This window comes from Theobroma cacao, chromosome 9 (genome assembly GCF_053813885.1).
Source record: "Theobroma cacao isolate CCN51 chromosome 9, ASM5381388v1, whole genome shotgun sequence".
In the NCBI taxonomy this organism is placed as follows: Eukaryota; Viridiplantae; Streptophyta; class Magnoliopsida; order Malvales; family Malvaceae; genus Theobroma; species Theobroma cacao.
The window spans coordinates 816,007-830,965 of NC_142647.1; the positions used below are offsets into that span (position 1 = coordinate 816,007).

A 14,959-nucleotide genomic window follows, 5' to 3' on the forward strand; every position below is an offset into this window, starting at 1 on the left:
GGACAAGGATGCACTAAATATTGTAGTCTTGTATAATCCACAAGATCAAAGGCTATACTGAAGTTAACCTTTGCAAAAACTTAGAACTGATATTTACAGAATCATTGGAGCATATCCAAGTATTACACCTAAAGTAATAAAGTTTCCATAAGAGTTTGGCAGCAAAAGATGAATCCATGTAAACTCAACAAAGCTGGGTTTCAAATTTCAGATTAATACCCATACTAAATAGCTCCTGGCACAATAACTTGGCACCATAAGGAACATTTACCCTGACAATGTCATCCACCGACTGGCAACCCCGGCAGTAGGGACCCCTGATCTTTCGACCACCTGGTACTGCCCGTTCAATCACATTTGCAACATTTTTACAGTTGCGGCAAACATGCATCTGGGAGGAATCACTGAGTGTGACGAGACGCTCGTGCAAGTTGGCTGATGCACCGTGAGCAATGAGACAGTCACGCTCCATCTCACCAAATTTGATCCCACCATAACGTTTCCGGTCAGCAACTGGCTGCCTTGTAAGCGGGTGTACAGGTCCAGTGTTACGAAATTTCACTTTGTCTTCAGCCATGTGGATCAGACGCTGGTAGAATGTTGGACCCATAAATATGAGTGAACGAACCATCTCACCAGTTCGACCATTGTAAACTCTCTCATTTCCCCATCTTGAAAATCCAGCCCTGTGACAGATACTCAACTAAGTAGATGAGAAAGCAATCACTGAAAATAATAATAATCATAAAAAATTAAAAATAAGACAATTGAAAGGAGCACTTAAATTTAGAATAACAAGTGCAAACAGCAACCTAAGCTTCAAAGATAATATCGGAACAGCATGGACAATTTAACAATGCAATATAGCTTCTGAGTGTAAACAAAGTGTGAAAAACATTCTTAATGGTTAGTGAATCTGTTGCAGGTTTAAGCATTGATGGGATGGATACCAAAAAAGACCTATGAGTGAGAAAAAGAAACTGACATCAGTTCTTTTTATTTTACTTCCTAAATGGCCCACTTGAGAATTTTATATTAAAAAATCCATCATGATAAATGCATAGTGAACATGCAGGCATAAATGATTCAGGACAATCCATTACCTGTGAAGCTGTTCTGTGATGGCATCTACAGAAATAGTGGAGAAAGGGGTGGCATATTTCATTGACCCACCACAGGCAATCCCCTTTCCCAAAGCAGCCTCCAAGAGTTGACCTGGAGTTTGTCGTGAAGGGAATGCATGTGGGTTAATTACAATATCAGGAACTATTCCTTGAGTTGTGAAAGGAAAATTCTCTTGAGACTCCAGAAAACCAAGAACACCCTTTTGCCCATGCATGCTTGAAAATTTGTCTCCAAGACAGGGAGAACGAACCTGAAAAGATACAAGAAAAGCAACTGATGAAAACACATTCTTAGCAGCAGTAGATGCTACCTTTCGCAACTAAAATATACTAATACTACCATGTCTCTTCCACTTGCACACATGACAATTGGGTCGATAAGTTCATATATTTTCGATTACAAGCTGAAGTCAGATGTCCTTATAATAGTAGACTTAAGTAACATTACCTGTCTCAGAGATACCACAGCATAATTTTTCCCATCATCATTGGAAGATAACACAACTTTCTGAACCATGCCTCTTTCAGTGTGCTTCAGTTTTATACTATGATCAGCTCCTGACTCTGCACACCTCCCAATGACAATGTCACCACACTGCAGGTTAGCACCAACATAAGGAAAACCATCATCATCAAGGCTGTCCACACGTCCAATCTTACTTTGTATTTTTCCAAAATTTACAATATCTTCAGACTTCCGCCTCTTATCCTGAATTTCCTTGTTATCAACTTCTGCTTTGTAACTTCTTACGTGTTCAGAACGGAACATTCCACGCTCTAAAGAGGCTCGGTTCATTACCAAGGAATCCTCTTGGTTGTATCCAAGATGAACATTGACCGCCACAATAGCATTCTGGCCATTGTATAATTCTGGCTTCGGTAGCACTCCCTTCTGACCCAGAGGATGTCCCAGTTTTCCAAGACAATCAGATGTCATTGTACGAAACAGTGGCCTTTGGGGGTAATATAATTGGTGTGACAAAGTATCAACTCTAATGTTGGGGTTTGTTGTAGAAAACCCAATGGCCTGTTGAGAATGCTTCTGTGCCTGATAGAGGACTCTCCTTGCATGATCATGATTTGCAAATGGAATGATCCCACAGCTTAAACCCAAAAGAAATGACATGTCAAGCTCACAATGAGTATACTTAACAGGCTGCTTCCCCTCAACATCTGTTAAAAGATACTTAATACTCCATGCAGTTCGACAGTCCTCTTCTTCTTCAGTTCCAACAAGCTCAATTATCCCTCCTTCTAAAAGAGCCTGGAAGGTGTAATTTTCCCCCTTAAATGCTTTTATTCTGTTTAAGTTGTCAACAACTAAAAGAGGACGCAGAATCCTTCCACCATCAGAAAAGATGCGCACTTCTCCTTTATGTTCATCTCTTTTGATTTCCACCTACAAGAAAAAACTCATTACTACAAAAAGATGAGGAAAGCAAGAATAACAAACTACAGAAAAGAAAAATTAAAATTTGCAGAACTACTCTTCTGCAAGAACCAAAGTTAGGGGACTTCTATGTAATTTTACTCTTTTTTTTGTCCTTTTAGGAAAAGAAAAAGATGCTTAGCCTAGGACTTCAATTTTCATTTACTACCAGTTTAGTAGCTGAAGTACACCTAGGTACTAACTAAAAACATAAAAGATGGAAAACAGCAACAGAAGCTCAGTTTTACATAACAGCTGATTAAAATTTGTCCATAAATCTCCTCACACATATAACCTTAACAGAAACAATATTTTGCTTCATAGTTCAATCTGTTGCCCTCAAAAAATACACAACACGATATGGCTAGCATAATAAAACTGAAGAAGTTAAAAAATTATGCAGTCTAAGAAATGAGATGGGGACCACCTGATGCGGAAATTCTTTACTGCGTCGCTTTCTTCTAACCTCAGCAGCAAACGAAAGGGAATCTTCACAAACCCCAACCCATTCCCCATTTAAAAAGACCTTATCTTTCCCATCAAGTGAGCTACAAGTATCATTAACCAGTTCCTCCATTCCGGAATCAAACAACTTGTCAACTATGGATTCCATTATGTTTGTACTCACAAGTCCTGTGGTGGCCAGATTTTTTACAAGCCCACAATTTTCACCATCTGGAGTGGAGAGGAAGCAAACTTTTCCCCAGTGAGAAGGGTGTCTGCATTAGAAAATTAAACCAGAATTGAACCACATTAAAGATGACAATTACAAACATATCAACAGATTTAAACCCATAATTAATAAAGAATTAAATGCTCAGAAGCTAAAGCATTAATTCCACGTTTCAACTCTAAGATACAAATATTAAGGATAACAAATTGAAAAGTGAGATTACCACAACACCACACAAAACTGCAGATAAAAACATTAAATTAAACTACTTCATCTTCATTGTTATCAAAGATTGTAGCATTTATATTATAGATGAATAATCTGACAGTCCACGTAATTGCATAAATCAAAGTTTCTAACCATCAGAAGCTACTAAACTCATTCCATTGGTCTCATAAAGTTCTGCATAGAAAGCCCACTTGAAAAGATATACAATACATCTCATTTAAAGTGAAAAAAGATTTGAACTTAAGTAACAATGGATTAATGGAAATAAAGGTCTGACGTAACTTACGGGTATCTTGCATCTCCAACCTTCCCAGTGTACTGAACCTGTTGACGTGTTTTCCTCAAATCAACCATTGTCTGCAATGGATTTGCTCGTCCAAGATTTGCCACAACTCCTGAAATCCTTTCCATCCTTTTATAAGGATGAGACCAGGCTCCAGTAGAAAATGCTCTTGAAAGTCCATTTGTAACTATAGACGCATCAAGATAGTGCTCAATAGGACGAACATTACGATCTGCATAAAGATCTCTCTGCAGAGTCTTAGCCATACGCCTCCTGGCATGGGCAATGTGAACTTTCAGTTCACGCTCAAGCAGCTCACCTGCTAACTCTAGCCTCTTGTTCCTAAAATCATCTCTATTATCACATTTTAGGCGACCAGTGTAGGCCTGCAAGAGACACTTTACCATGTACCCTAGGAAGCGAGCTTTTTGCTTGAAACTACGCAGAGTGGGAAACAGATATGTGCTAAGGCACTCTTCAATACCTTCTTCAGGTGGAAATCTGGTATCTTTGACTAACTTGCCTACATAATCAATAGCATTTCTTCCTTGACAAAATTTATAACATTTCCCATCAGCATTACGAATTGAGGCAAACAGTATGTTTGTTATACTAGAATCATTGCTTTCATAATCAATCAGATTTACAACTTCTTTGTCTGATGATACACCAAGGGCAAAAAACAAAACCCATACAGGGATCTCCGTTGACAAGAAATAAACAGTGAGGACTTTCTCTCCCCCCTTGATATATTCAACTTTAGAATTCTCCACTAGTCTAATAATTAATCTGTTTCTCTTCACCTCCGACCTGTAAGCAATTGTCCAACCCTGGCTATTTGAAATCCAGAGTCTCTTCATAGAAATTTGCTCTTGTGCAATGAATATCTACAACAAAACATGGCATAAATATCATATATGTTTCTGTAGAAAGTAACAATGAAAAGTATTTGGCTCTATATAGAAAGTGCTTAGCACATTGAAGTCCTGTTACCAATTAAGGAAACTGAATAACGTCAACTGACAGAAAAGAAAATTCGTATAGAACAGATTAAAAATGTCACATTCACCTTTTCTGTACCCTTGATCAGAAAATAGCCTCCATGATCAAAATCACAATCAGCTTTTTCAACTTCATTCATCCAGCATAGGTCAGACCTCACCATCACAGGGATCCTCCCAATTATAATATCCCTGTTATCTTGATACACAACCTCCTCCTCAACAAACTCTTCTCTTCCAGTTTTAAACTTGTCACTCTTAACACTTTTTGCCGTGTATACCTGATATATTACCAGGAAACATATCATATCATATTTTAAATAACTTATTTTTAGGGAAAAAGAGGGAGAAGGGAGCAGTTGAACAATAAATAACATTCAAACTATCATATAAGCAATGAAGATAGTAAGATATACTGCAGATGAATATTTAGATTCTAGAGTCTTACAATCAATTAACAGAACAGTTATTGCATCAATAATTATCACATCGAACATTGATAAGGATGCCTAACACTGACATCAACATATATTCAAAAAGCTAGTGATATTTACTCACCTGAAGGTCAACATTAACCTTCATCCTGGAGGAATACGTCATGTTCTGAAGGCGTGCATGCCTAGGAAGCATGTTGAGCTCATTGCCTCCAGAAACAGCCCAAAAGGTTGGCCGCTCAACAGTGACCTTCCCAAACCTCACTCTAGCATGACGCCAGTCACCTTCTCCTTTCTTCGACGGGTCATACCCAGAATGAATAAGGAACTCTCCAAAAGAATCAAAGGTGTTCTGCAGACCATATTTGATGAAAGCATTGTAAGAGTTGAGCTGATGACTGATGAGGCCATACTCTTTGAAGAAAGACACGGCCGCTTGTTTACAGAAACCCCTCAAAAACTCTTCTCCCAGCTGTTGCACACTGAGAACCTCATCACAGACATCATCATCTACATCTAAATCGATATCAGCTCTATTTGCTTTAGCATCTGCTGACGCCCCCATTGGAACAAACTCTACAAAGAACAGAAAATAAAGTTCAAATCCATTCCGCTTTCATTAAACGTTTACATAAACAAAAAAAAAAAAACCCTAAAAATCAACCCAAAGAACCACCCAAAAAAAAAATAAACAAACTTTCTAACACTTCAAGAAAAAGGGTTCTGAACTGCAAAGAAAAATATGAAAAAAAAAATGAGAAAGACTTACATTTGAAAGTGTGTGTTGAATGCTTTGAGAAACGAAGAACCCTAAACCCCTAAATCTTCTATGCGCATAGCTTTAAAATCAGTGATCACCACTGTTTTTACAGACTCTGAAGAGCAATGTGCGTTAAACTTCGAAGGAATTTCTCGCTATTTCAGGCTCAAAGGAGTGAACTTAGAGTTTTTGGAGAGTGGCAGAAAGAAAAAAGAAAAGGCTCTGCTTTCGTACAACAAGACCAAACACTGGCTTTTTGTGGGATCAAGACAATAACGTAAATGTCCTTGCGGTTTATCCAAATGGATGTCGACATTCAGGGGTGTTATTGTAAAAACGGGAAATGTTACAGAGCAATGATTCGGTACGGTTGAAGATATTTGGAAAGACGCATGTATCCCTTTAAGATGATTAGAATTTTATATTCGATTAGACTTAAACCCTTACATAAATTTTAACAATCTAATCGAATTCTCGATCTCACCGAAAGCTTGCTGAGAATGCATAAGAGTCGATGCCTTTAGCTTTGGCATCAATCTCTTTATAGTCGAATGTTGGCTTCCTAATTGAACCAGACTTCTTTGCACTTTGACCATGAATAACAAATCAAACAGTTGATGTTACTGAAACAAAGAGTTATGAAAAGTCGGCCCGATTTTTCCATAATACAATCTTATTCATTTGGAACAATAATCAACAAGCAGGTTTTACACACTATGATCTTTGTTGGAACCATCAGGAACTGAGATTATGCTCAGTCAAGGCGATGGAGGAGGTACTCAACTTCAACATCCTTTGTCAGCGGAATCACCCAATCTCCATAGAGCCGGGAAACAATGGCTGGATTTACTTTGTACTTCCCCTTGTTGCCCTCATCACCGAGCTTCACTTCCTGGCCAAATGTCATTGCCTTCTTCTCTACCCTCTTCTTCACCGCTTCTTCCACTCGAGCAAAGGTCAGCAAATTGATCAGGGTATCTCTATCCTGAAACAGCCAAAACATTGTTCCAAGCAAGACAAGTCAAAATGATCATCTTCACCAAAAGATAGATCCCAAATGATGTCCCCAGTTTACATGCAGCATAGGGAGCATAATGACTACCTAACAGTCAGAAGGTTCAAGGATGGTCCAATTTGGCATTTAGACAATGAAATTGAAGTACCTGAGCACGAATTGCTGGCTCATAGTCTTTCCTTTCATCTCTGAATTTAACTTCAGCTACAAGTTTTCCATAATGTATTCTCCTGGAGAGGGCCTAAAGGAAGGAGCAACATATTTTAGAGTCATTGCTAGAATAGATCTAACTTTGTCCTGAAGGGGTACACTCGCAATTGTGTGAGGATTTGGAACACCATTTGGCAGTGCAACACGATTCCATTGCACCAAAAATAGAGATTTCTTCTTGCAGAAACTTCTAACTTCATATAGCAGATAAGAAGACATTACATGAGCTTCTTACCTGTAAACACTCAAGATCACGAGTAGCTGTTGATGCATAGTTTCCATCATCACCCGGGGTGACAAACAATGGAAGCAGTTCATTGAAATACATATCCCATATGATCTTATTTATGTTAACAGACATGGCTGCAGGATGCAAAACCTGTGGTCTTGGAATTAGTTCAAACTATAATTGAATCTGTTTCTAGTATTAGGTAAACTGAGAAGAGAAACAACAGGTACCAGCTTGGGAGAATAAATTACCTCAGGATACTTGTGAGGTGGCACCTGTGAGGGTGGTAGATTATCTGGGAGAATGGATGTTCCTCAGGATTCTCATATCTCCCAGCCTGTCACACATTCAAATTTACGATGCATTCACCACTCAATGTCAACATAGATGAACTTATAGAACAACTGAAGCCAAACAAATTCCACTGATTGCAACTTCGTTGCCATGGTTTCTACCAAATTCACAGCTTTCATTTTCACCCCTTAATTCTTAACTGAGAATAGTGCCAACTTGTACCAGCATGGAACAACTTTATGAAGATAGCAGGACTAACTAGATCAAACCAACTAAACACTGACAATAGTTTCAGGATTTCGGATTCTGAACAAATGGTTCAAGCAACTAATGTAGATTCTTTCTATATCCCAAAAAAAAAGAAGTTTTTCCTCTCTTCGAGTGAAATGTGCCAAGACTGAAAAGTGAAGATTATTGTATTAAATAATAACTTAATAGCATTGACAACAAAAAGACAAGAAGTTGCAGATATGCTGTCCCCAAACAAACTTAGATGGATCAAACTCTGACGTGTTCGGTCCAGAACAAATCAGTAAAGAAAACAACAACCCATCTGTAAGTTACTTACTCAGGAAGATTTAAAAAGAAAAAAAAACGAAGACCCAACATTCTTGAGATGAAGGAAAGAGTTTTACCTTGGCTTGGATGGCCTCTGTTTCTTTCACAATGAACTCAACCAGAGAGCCGCAGGATCCAGGAACAGAAGAAGCGTAAGATTTGTCGTAGGTTGGAGAATTTAAAGGGAACCTAGCTCTCTCTATGAGACTGAAAACAATGGTGTCTTCTTGCATGATCAATGACTCTCTTATCAATTCTAGCGTCAACCCATCGCTAACATTGGACTCTGCTTTCGCCATTTCGTGTTTACAAGCTGAAGATGTCAAACAGACAAGAATTAGCAGCATTACCAGAGACATGTTTATGTTAGTCAAAGACCAAAAACAAAAACAAAACAAAAAACGACCCAAAGTTATAGGATTCAAGATTTGGATCAAACCATAATTAACTACTCACATTTATGATAAAAAGTAAACGGACCAGGAAGAGGAAAAGTAAACGGAGGCTAAAGAGTAGGATCTTGACAGATGATATTTCTCTATCTTTACTTCTTAATCTGCCAGGACAACGACTTTCCCGGTTTGAATTCTGTGGCAGCAGTCACTCGCCGGTTCCAGCCAACTAATCCATCCAGGAGTAAATGGAAACCTTGACAAAAGAAAACAGGTAAAAAGTTGGGTGCGTAGTGCGCAAGGGGGGCTACTTTTCTATGCGTTCAAACTACAATCAACCAAGCTTTAAAAACGTACAACTTTTTTGGATGGTGGCGGCTCAGGCCTCGCGTGATTGCTGGATATGTTCGTATATCTGTCTTATCTTGTTTGTCCCTAGTTCTTCTTCGAACCCAAAAAAAAAGAGAAGGTGGGTGGTTTCTGGCCTTCTGTAGTTTTAAGAATGGAAACCCTGCCTCCGGGCACTAAATTACTGGTCATTGATGGCCAAGTTGTCATTTAAGAATCTGATGATCTGCCATGTGATTCTATGTTAAATTGTTTGTACTGAATAAAGAATGTTCTTGGCCTCATGGGCTGCATACTTCGAACCGGGCTTTGCTTTTTGGTCTAGGCTTGGACTCGTTGCTCAATTTCTTTGAGCACCTTCATTCCTCAACTTTCTCTCTATGTTTCTTAGTGGAGCTTTTTTTTTTTTTTTTTTCTGAATCTTGTTCAGAGCAAGAGTCTTCATAGGTCAATAGGCATTAAAAACAAACTAAAAAGCAAGACGTCTAAGCTAAAAATGCAAACAAATTCAATGATGATATCAACTCTAGATCAAGCATGCTATAGTTTTAACAAAATCCCTAAAATTGAAGTCTAATGAAAACCATAAAAAGCTCCAAACATTTGACTGAATGGATGATTAGTACATGTTTTATCCTGTTTCGAGAATTAGGTCCAAATTCTCCCACCTCCCGATAATAAAACAAAATCGAAGACTTTTCGTATACACCTAATAGTAAAACAAAATCAGTTTTATGTAGACCATTCATCCACAAACTATATGGCTTCAATCTGTATACTAGTTCCCTGTTTTCTCACTTATCATTGCATTTGCAACCTAGTCAACCAGATATGCCCAACCCAACACTGAAAATACATGAAGCCAAAAACAAAGAGTACAAATACAAAGGGGAGCAACTTAATCTTTAAACACCAACAACTATCATGGTGGTGGTTTTTCAGCTACATAGTAACTCTCAGAAGTGCCGTAGCAAATTTTTCTGACCTCGAGAAGTGGTGAGTATGTTGACCATGGTGGAAATCAAGTCGTGAAGGTTCTTTAACATGCCTTGACAAAAGATGGGCAGCGTCTTTCCACCAAGAAATCTCTCTTTCCCTTTCTCGAAGCTCTTGCCTTGCACGTCCCAAAGCAGCTTCTAGTTCTCTTATCTGTTCCTGCTGCCTCGTTTCGAGCAATTCATGCAACTTTCTCTCGAGTTCAAATGGAGGAACCCCAGACTGCGAGTCCGAACAGTCTTCTTCTTGACAATCAATTGCAGGGTCAATTTCTTCTCCACAGCTTATACCATAGCTTCTCGATGAAACAGTGCTGTTAATTGTACTCTCCTATAGTGGCAAACAATACCATTTAACATAACGGGGAATTAATAAGGATTTGATAATCGAAAGTGCTGTCTACCATCTCTTTTGAAAGCAACAACAGAATGTTAAGCACGGATTCAGATTAGACATGCGAAATTAAGAATATTAAGTTTTCTTGTACCTCTACTGTTTCCTGAGGTGGGTTTGTGGGCAAGTTGCCTGAATCCAAATGGAGTTGTAAACGTTCTAACTCAGCTTCAAGCTCTGCTTCAAGTCTATCCATTCCCTCTAAACAATCATCAGGTGCATCATCACATTTCAAAGACTGATCAAACAACACCTTATTTGATCTCGGATTGCTGTTAAACCCCAAACCTTCCTGGACGCCGTCGTTTGATTCAATCTTCTTAGCAACTAGTAAATCTTTATTTCCCAGTTCCTCTTTAGCATTTTGAAGAACACCCTCCATTTGGATTCTCAATTCCGTCATCTTTTGAAATTCATTTTTACTCTCGGCAATCATATGTAGCAAACAGCACCCTATTCCCACATTGAAATCAACTTCCCTTCTACATCTTTCTGATTGAAACGAAAAAGAAAAATCATTAGAATCTGCAATTCAAAACCCAAATCATAAACAATCAGAAACTAACTTTTCACCTTTTGACGAGTCATGACCGTCGGTACCATCATGTGGTGCCTCGTCATCGTCGTCTTCTTTTCTATCCCCAACAATCCTCCGCTTCACCTTCCCACGCTTAAGCCCAGACAGCAAGCGAGCAGCGAACCGGCGCGAGGTGGCGCAGTTTAACCCCCTGCAACCGTCCATGAGAAGGAGGCTTTCTTCTTCGTGTTCTTGGAGTAAAAGCACGTCGGCGATGCGTAAAGGAGGAGAAGATTTGGATTTATGGAAGGGAGAGAAGAGGAAGGGCTTAAACTTGAAGACTGTCGGCATCGGTGATTGAGATTTTCCAGGCTGCAGATAGATTCCAGAGGGGAAATGGAAAGAGAGTGATACAAGAAAATTAAATGAGAATGATGTAAAGTACAAAGTAACAGAGTGGAGCGTTTTCAATTCTGGAAAGATTTTGGAGGGAAAATTTTGATTTTGGGTTTTTTTTTTCTTTTTCCCTAATTTATATTCATAATGATCTTTAATTTTAACTTAAAATGATAATTGATATTTTTTGTCTATATAATATATTATACATATGTAATAATATGATCACATAATATATTTGTATCAATTGTCATGCAATTATTATCAATTATTACGTCAAATATTGTGTTCACATTATCTATTATGGAAAAAAAATCAGTAACAATTTAAAATTAAAAATTTATAAGAATACAAATTATAAAATAAGAATTTATTTAAATTTAATAAAATAATTATTATTATATAAATGGATATAATTTAAGAATTTTTAATATTTAAATCATAAAAGCACTACTAGTATTAAAAAAAAATGTTGGTGGGTGGGCAGAATATAGGAGCGGATGGTGGGTAATGGGGCCAAAAATAGAAGAAAATGTGGCTTATTTTTAGCCCTTATTTTATTTTGATAATAGTTTATGTCTATATCTTATCAATATAGAAGTAGAATAGAAAAGGGTTATCTGACATGTGTTTTGTTTTTTGTTGGTGCCATTAATTTCATATCTCTTTTTTTTTTTCTAGAAGCATGATAAATTTATTGTCATATATATTAATATAATAACAAAACAAAAAACAAATTAAACAGCCGTTAAATCATAACTTTTTTTTGTTAATGATGAGAATGTGCCTTTTTTTTTTTTAATTGTAAGGGAGAGGTTTGAAAATAATACACAAGAGTTTGGTATTAAGAACAATCAATAACGGTATAAAATTAGAAAAAATTTATAAATTATTTTTAAAATATTTAAATAAATTTGTATTCCATTATGTTTATTTTAAGTTATTATAATTTTATTTTAAATCAAATAAATTTTTATTGTTAATGGTTATATAAGATGGTATTGACGTGGAGAGTAAAATTATTACATGATCATATTATCATATTATTATTCATTATAATATGTTAACATATCATATGACAAAAAAATGACAAATGATATTTTGATTAGTAACTATTAATCAAATATTAATAATTATTATTTTAATTATAATATTATAAAATATTTTTAACAAAATAATAAAGTTGAAAGGTAAAAATATTTTTAATAATATTATCGAATACAATGTAATGTGATTGTATTGATTTTGAACTGTAATCATATTACGTTTTTTAACTGTAACGTGATTATATTGTAATAATTTATTATAAAATAAATATTATAATATAATTTAATTAGATACATTACAGAGAATATACTCTCATTTCTCTTATACTAAACATTACCTAAATGTGAAGGATTTCACTAATCAATATGTGATATATTTGCCAAGCCCACGCAAAATTTCCACCGAATGAATGAAAACAACTTGTTGATCCTGTTTTCATCAAAAAACCGACATCATTGAGCAAGGGAAGAGAAAATGCCGTGGACGAAGCTTGTGAAGAAGGCTAGAGACTGACAGTTGCTGCGGCCGAGAGAGCCCGACGCGTGAAGAACGCTCAAAGGTCCGGAACAGAAGAGAATGCTTGGAATTGAAACTTGAATGCACATGGACGACTTTTCTTGCTTGCAATGCAATGGCAAAATGATTTTTATTTTTATTTATTTATTTATTTTTTACGTTTGGTGGTCTTATAATTATTAATACGGTAATTATTGTTGGGACTACGTGGAGCTTTGAATGTTCACGTAACCCAAGAATTTTATAATCATCAACATAGAACAACTGTCACACTGTTCCATTCCTTGTTTTGACCAAGAATATAATCCAGCATGCTTTTTGCTTTTGAAGCATTTACGACTATAATCATTTTTTTCAATCCTAGTTTTAAATGGGATTTTAATTACGGGTACCAATATATTTATTACACTACACAACACGATGACTATCCTATTAAAATTTATATAGTACAATAATTTTATTTAAATGAGTTAAATCATACTACATGAATTAACAGAAAAATATAATTAATTAACATGTTAAACATATGATTGACGAATCTTACTAAGATTTAAAACATGATAACTTTAAATCTAAAATTGTTTAATTCTAATTATTCTCGTGTGATGTTAACGGAGCGCATCTAAATTGCGAAGTTTTGTTTTGTGGGGTTTGAAGGATTAGAGAGTTTAATTAAGTTTAATGAGAACAATAAACAGGTTAAAAAGAAAAAGATTAGTAGGGAACCTTTATTTGGGCTTTTATTCAGAAAGGATTGGGTCTGACCAAACCATTAGTGGATCCATCCAATCCTTAATTTCTTCAACAAGTCTTGGTGGAACCATTAAAGTGGTGTGTCGGCCCCTTTCCCCCACGCATTGCGCCTTGTTCCTTGTGTGTTTGTTACTACTTTCAAAACATTTTATGGATGTTTTTTTTAACATAAAAATCTCCCTTCAAGTGTGGGTTAATTAACGTTAACACAAAAACGATTTCTTAATAAATACATAGTATTATTGAATTATCGATCATATTTTAAAGCTCTAAATATAATTATTCGATCTATCGTAACGTATAAATGTCTTAAATACATTATCTTTACGTAAAAGTTTATGCCATAAAATTTTTTTAATTTACATAAAAAACCTTTATGTGAGATTTACATAAACTCGATAAAGATATCTTATTTAATTATTTTAAAATGTCACTATTAAAATCTTGACACGAATCTTTAATATGATTGACTTACTTTTTGGTGGGACATTTCTTTTTTGTTTTAATTTCATGACAACTTTTTGTTAATATGTGTAGCGACCTTGATTTAACAACCTAACCCACAGTGGATTTGATTTTGAGCAAGGATTAGGCCCACAAAACGATTTTCTCCTTTTTAAGTTCCTTTTAGTGCATGGATAACGGCTTTAAAGATTAGGCCATGAAAACTACTCATTTAAATGCATAATTAAACACCATTCCATTTATAAAAAAAATAACGAATCCGATCTTTAAACTGTTTATTATATTAGTTTGATATTATTTTAATGTATGTTTTTCGGGTTCATATTTTCAAATTAAAATTCAATTATGTAACATTATAATTGTGTTGATTTTTTATTCGAAAAAACGAATCCATTTTAATTTGAAAGTCTCTTAATGTGTACAATTTTGATTAAATTAGAGACCCATCTTAACTTAGGATCCGTTAGTTTAGACTATCACGTTAGTTAAAAGTTGAGTAGGCTCTAATATGTTTATCATCGGACTCAAATTTTTAACTAAAAAGTCATGATTATATAAATTCAAAATTTATCTCAATTTTTATGAATATGAGATTAATGATATATAAATTTTGTACATTATTATGAAAGGGAATGTTATTAACTTATTTATAAATAAAACTAACAATTCAAAATAAAAAATAAATATTTATAATTTTGAAAGACTTTTATCTTTACATATATTATTACTAAATGATAATTGAGTACAAATAAAAACAAGAATGAACCTTAAAAAATGAGCATATTTTTTTACAAAAAAAAAAAAGGAACAACAATATTCCATAATTTCCAAATTTGTAGGAACAATCATTTGCATTGACTTTGTCACATGGACATGGCTGGCTCAGCATTCATCAAAC

At 35.5% G+C, this 14,959-nt stretch overlaps 3 protein-coding genes across 3 annotated transcripts; all 3 read right to left on the bottom strand.

The window, feature by feature from the left end:
• Positions 1–63: 63 nt before the first annotated feature.
• LOC18587707 (DNA-directed RNA polymerases IV and V subunit 2-like) lies at positions 64–6,164 on the bottom strand. The gene is made up of 8 exons (XM_007011655.3): positions 5,942–6,164; positions 5,297–5,748; positions 4,807–5,019; positions 3,741–4,624; positions 2,981–3,272; positions 1,573–2,523; positions 1,104–1,375; positions 64–686 (listed from the first exon to the last, which is right to left on the bottom strand). The coding sequence occupies exons 2-8, from the start codon at positions 5,735–5,737 to the stop codon at positions 185–187; spliced, it is 3,555 nt and encodes a 1,184-aa protein (XP_007011717.3). The 5' UTR covers positions 5,738–5,748; positions 5,942–6,164; the 3' UTR covers positions 64–184.
• A 363-nt stretch (positions 6,165–6,527) lies between these two features.
• Positions 6,528–8,457, bottom strand: CM2 (chorismate mutase 2). Its single transcript, XM_018128386.2, has 5 exons — positions 8,316–8,457; positions 7,638–7,723; positions 7,393–7,536; positions 7,096–7,188; positions 6,528–6,917 (listed from the first exon to the last, which is right to left on the bottom strand). The coding sequence occupies exons 3-5, from the start codon at positions 7,516–7,518 to the stop codon at positions 6,687–6,689; spliced, it is 450 nt and encodes a 149-aa protein (XP_017983875.2). The 5' UTR covers positions 7,519–7,536; positions 7,638–7,723; positions 8,316–8,457; the 3' UTR covers positions 6,528–6,686.
• A 336-nt stretch (positions 8,458–8,793) lies between these two features.
• Positions 8,794–11,378, bottom strand: LOC18587709 (protein POLAR LOCALIZATION DURING ASYMMETRIC DIVISION AND REDISTRIBUTION-like). The gene is made up of 4 exons (XM_007011659.3): positions 10,941–11,378; positions 10,462–10,859; positions 8,988–10,304; positions 8,794–8,886 (listed from the first exon to the last, which is right to left on the bottom strand). The coding sequence occupies exons 1-3, from the start codon at positions 11,233–11,235 to the stop codon at positions 9,921–9,923; spliced, it is 1,077 nt and encodes a 358-aa protein (XP_007011721.3). The 5' UTR covers positions 11,236–11,378; the 3' UTR covers positions 8,794–8,886; positions 8,988–9,920.
• Between the last annotated feature and the right edge of the window lie 3,581 nt (positions 11,379–14,959).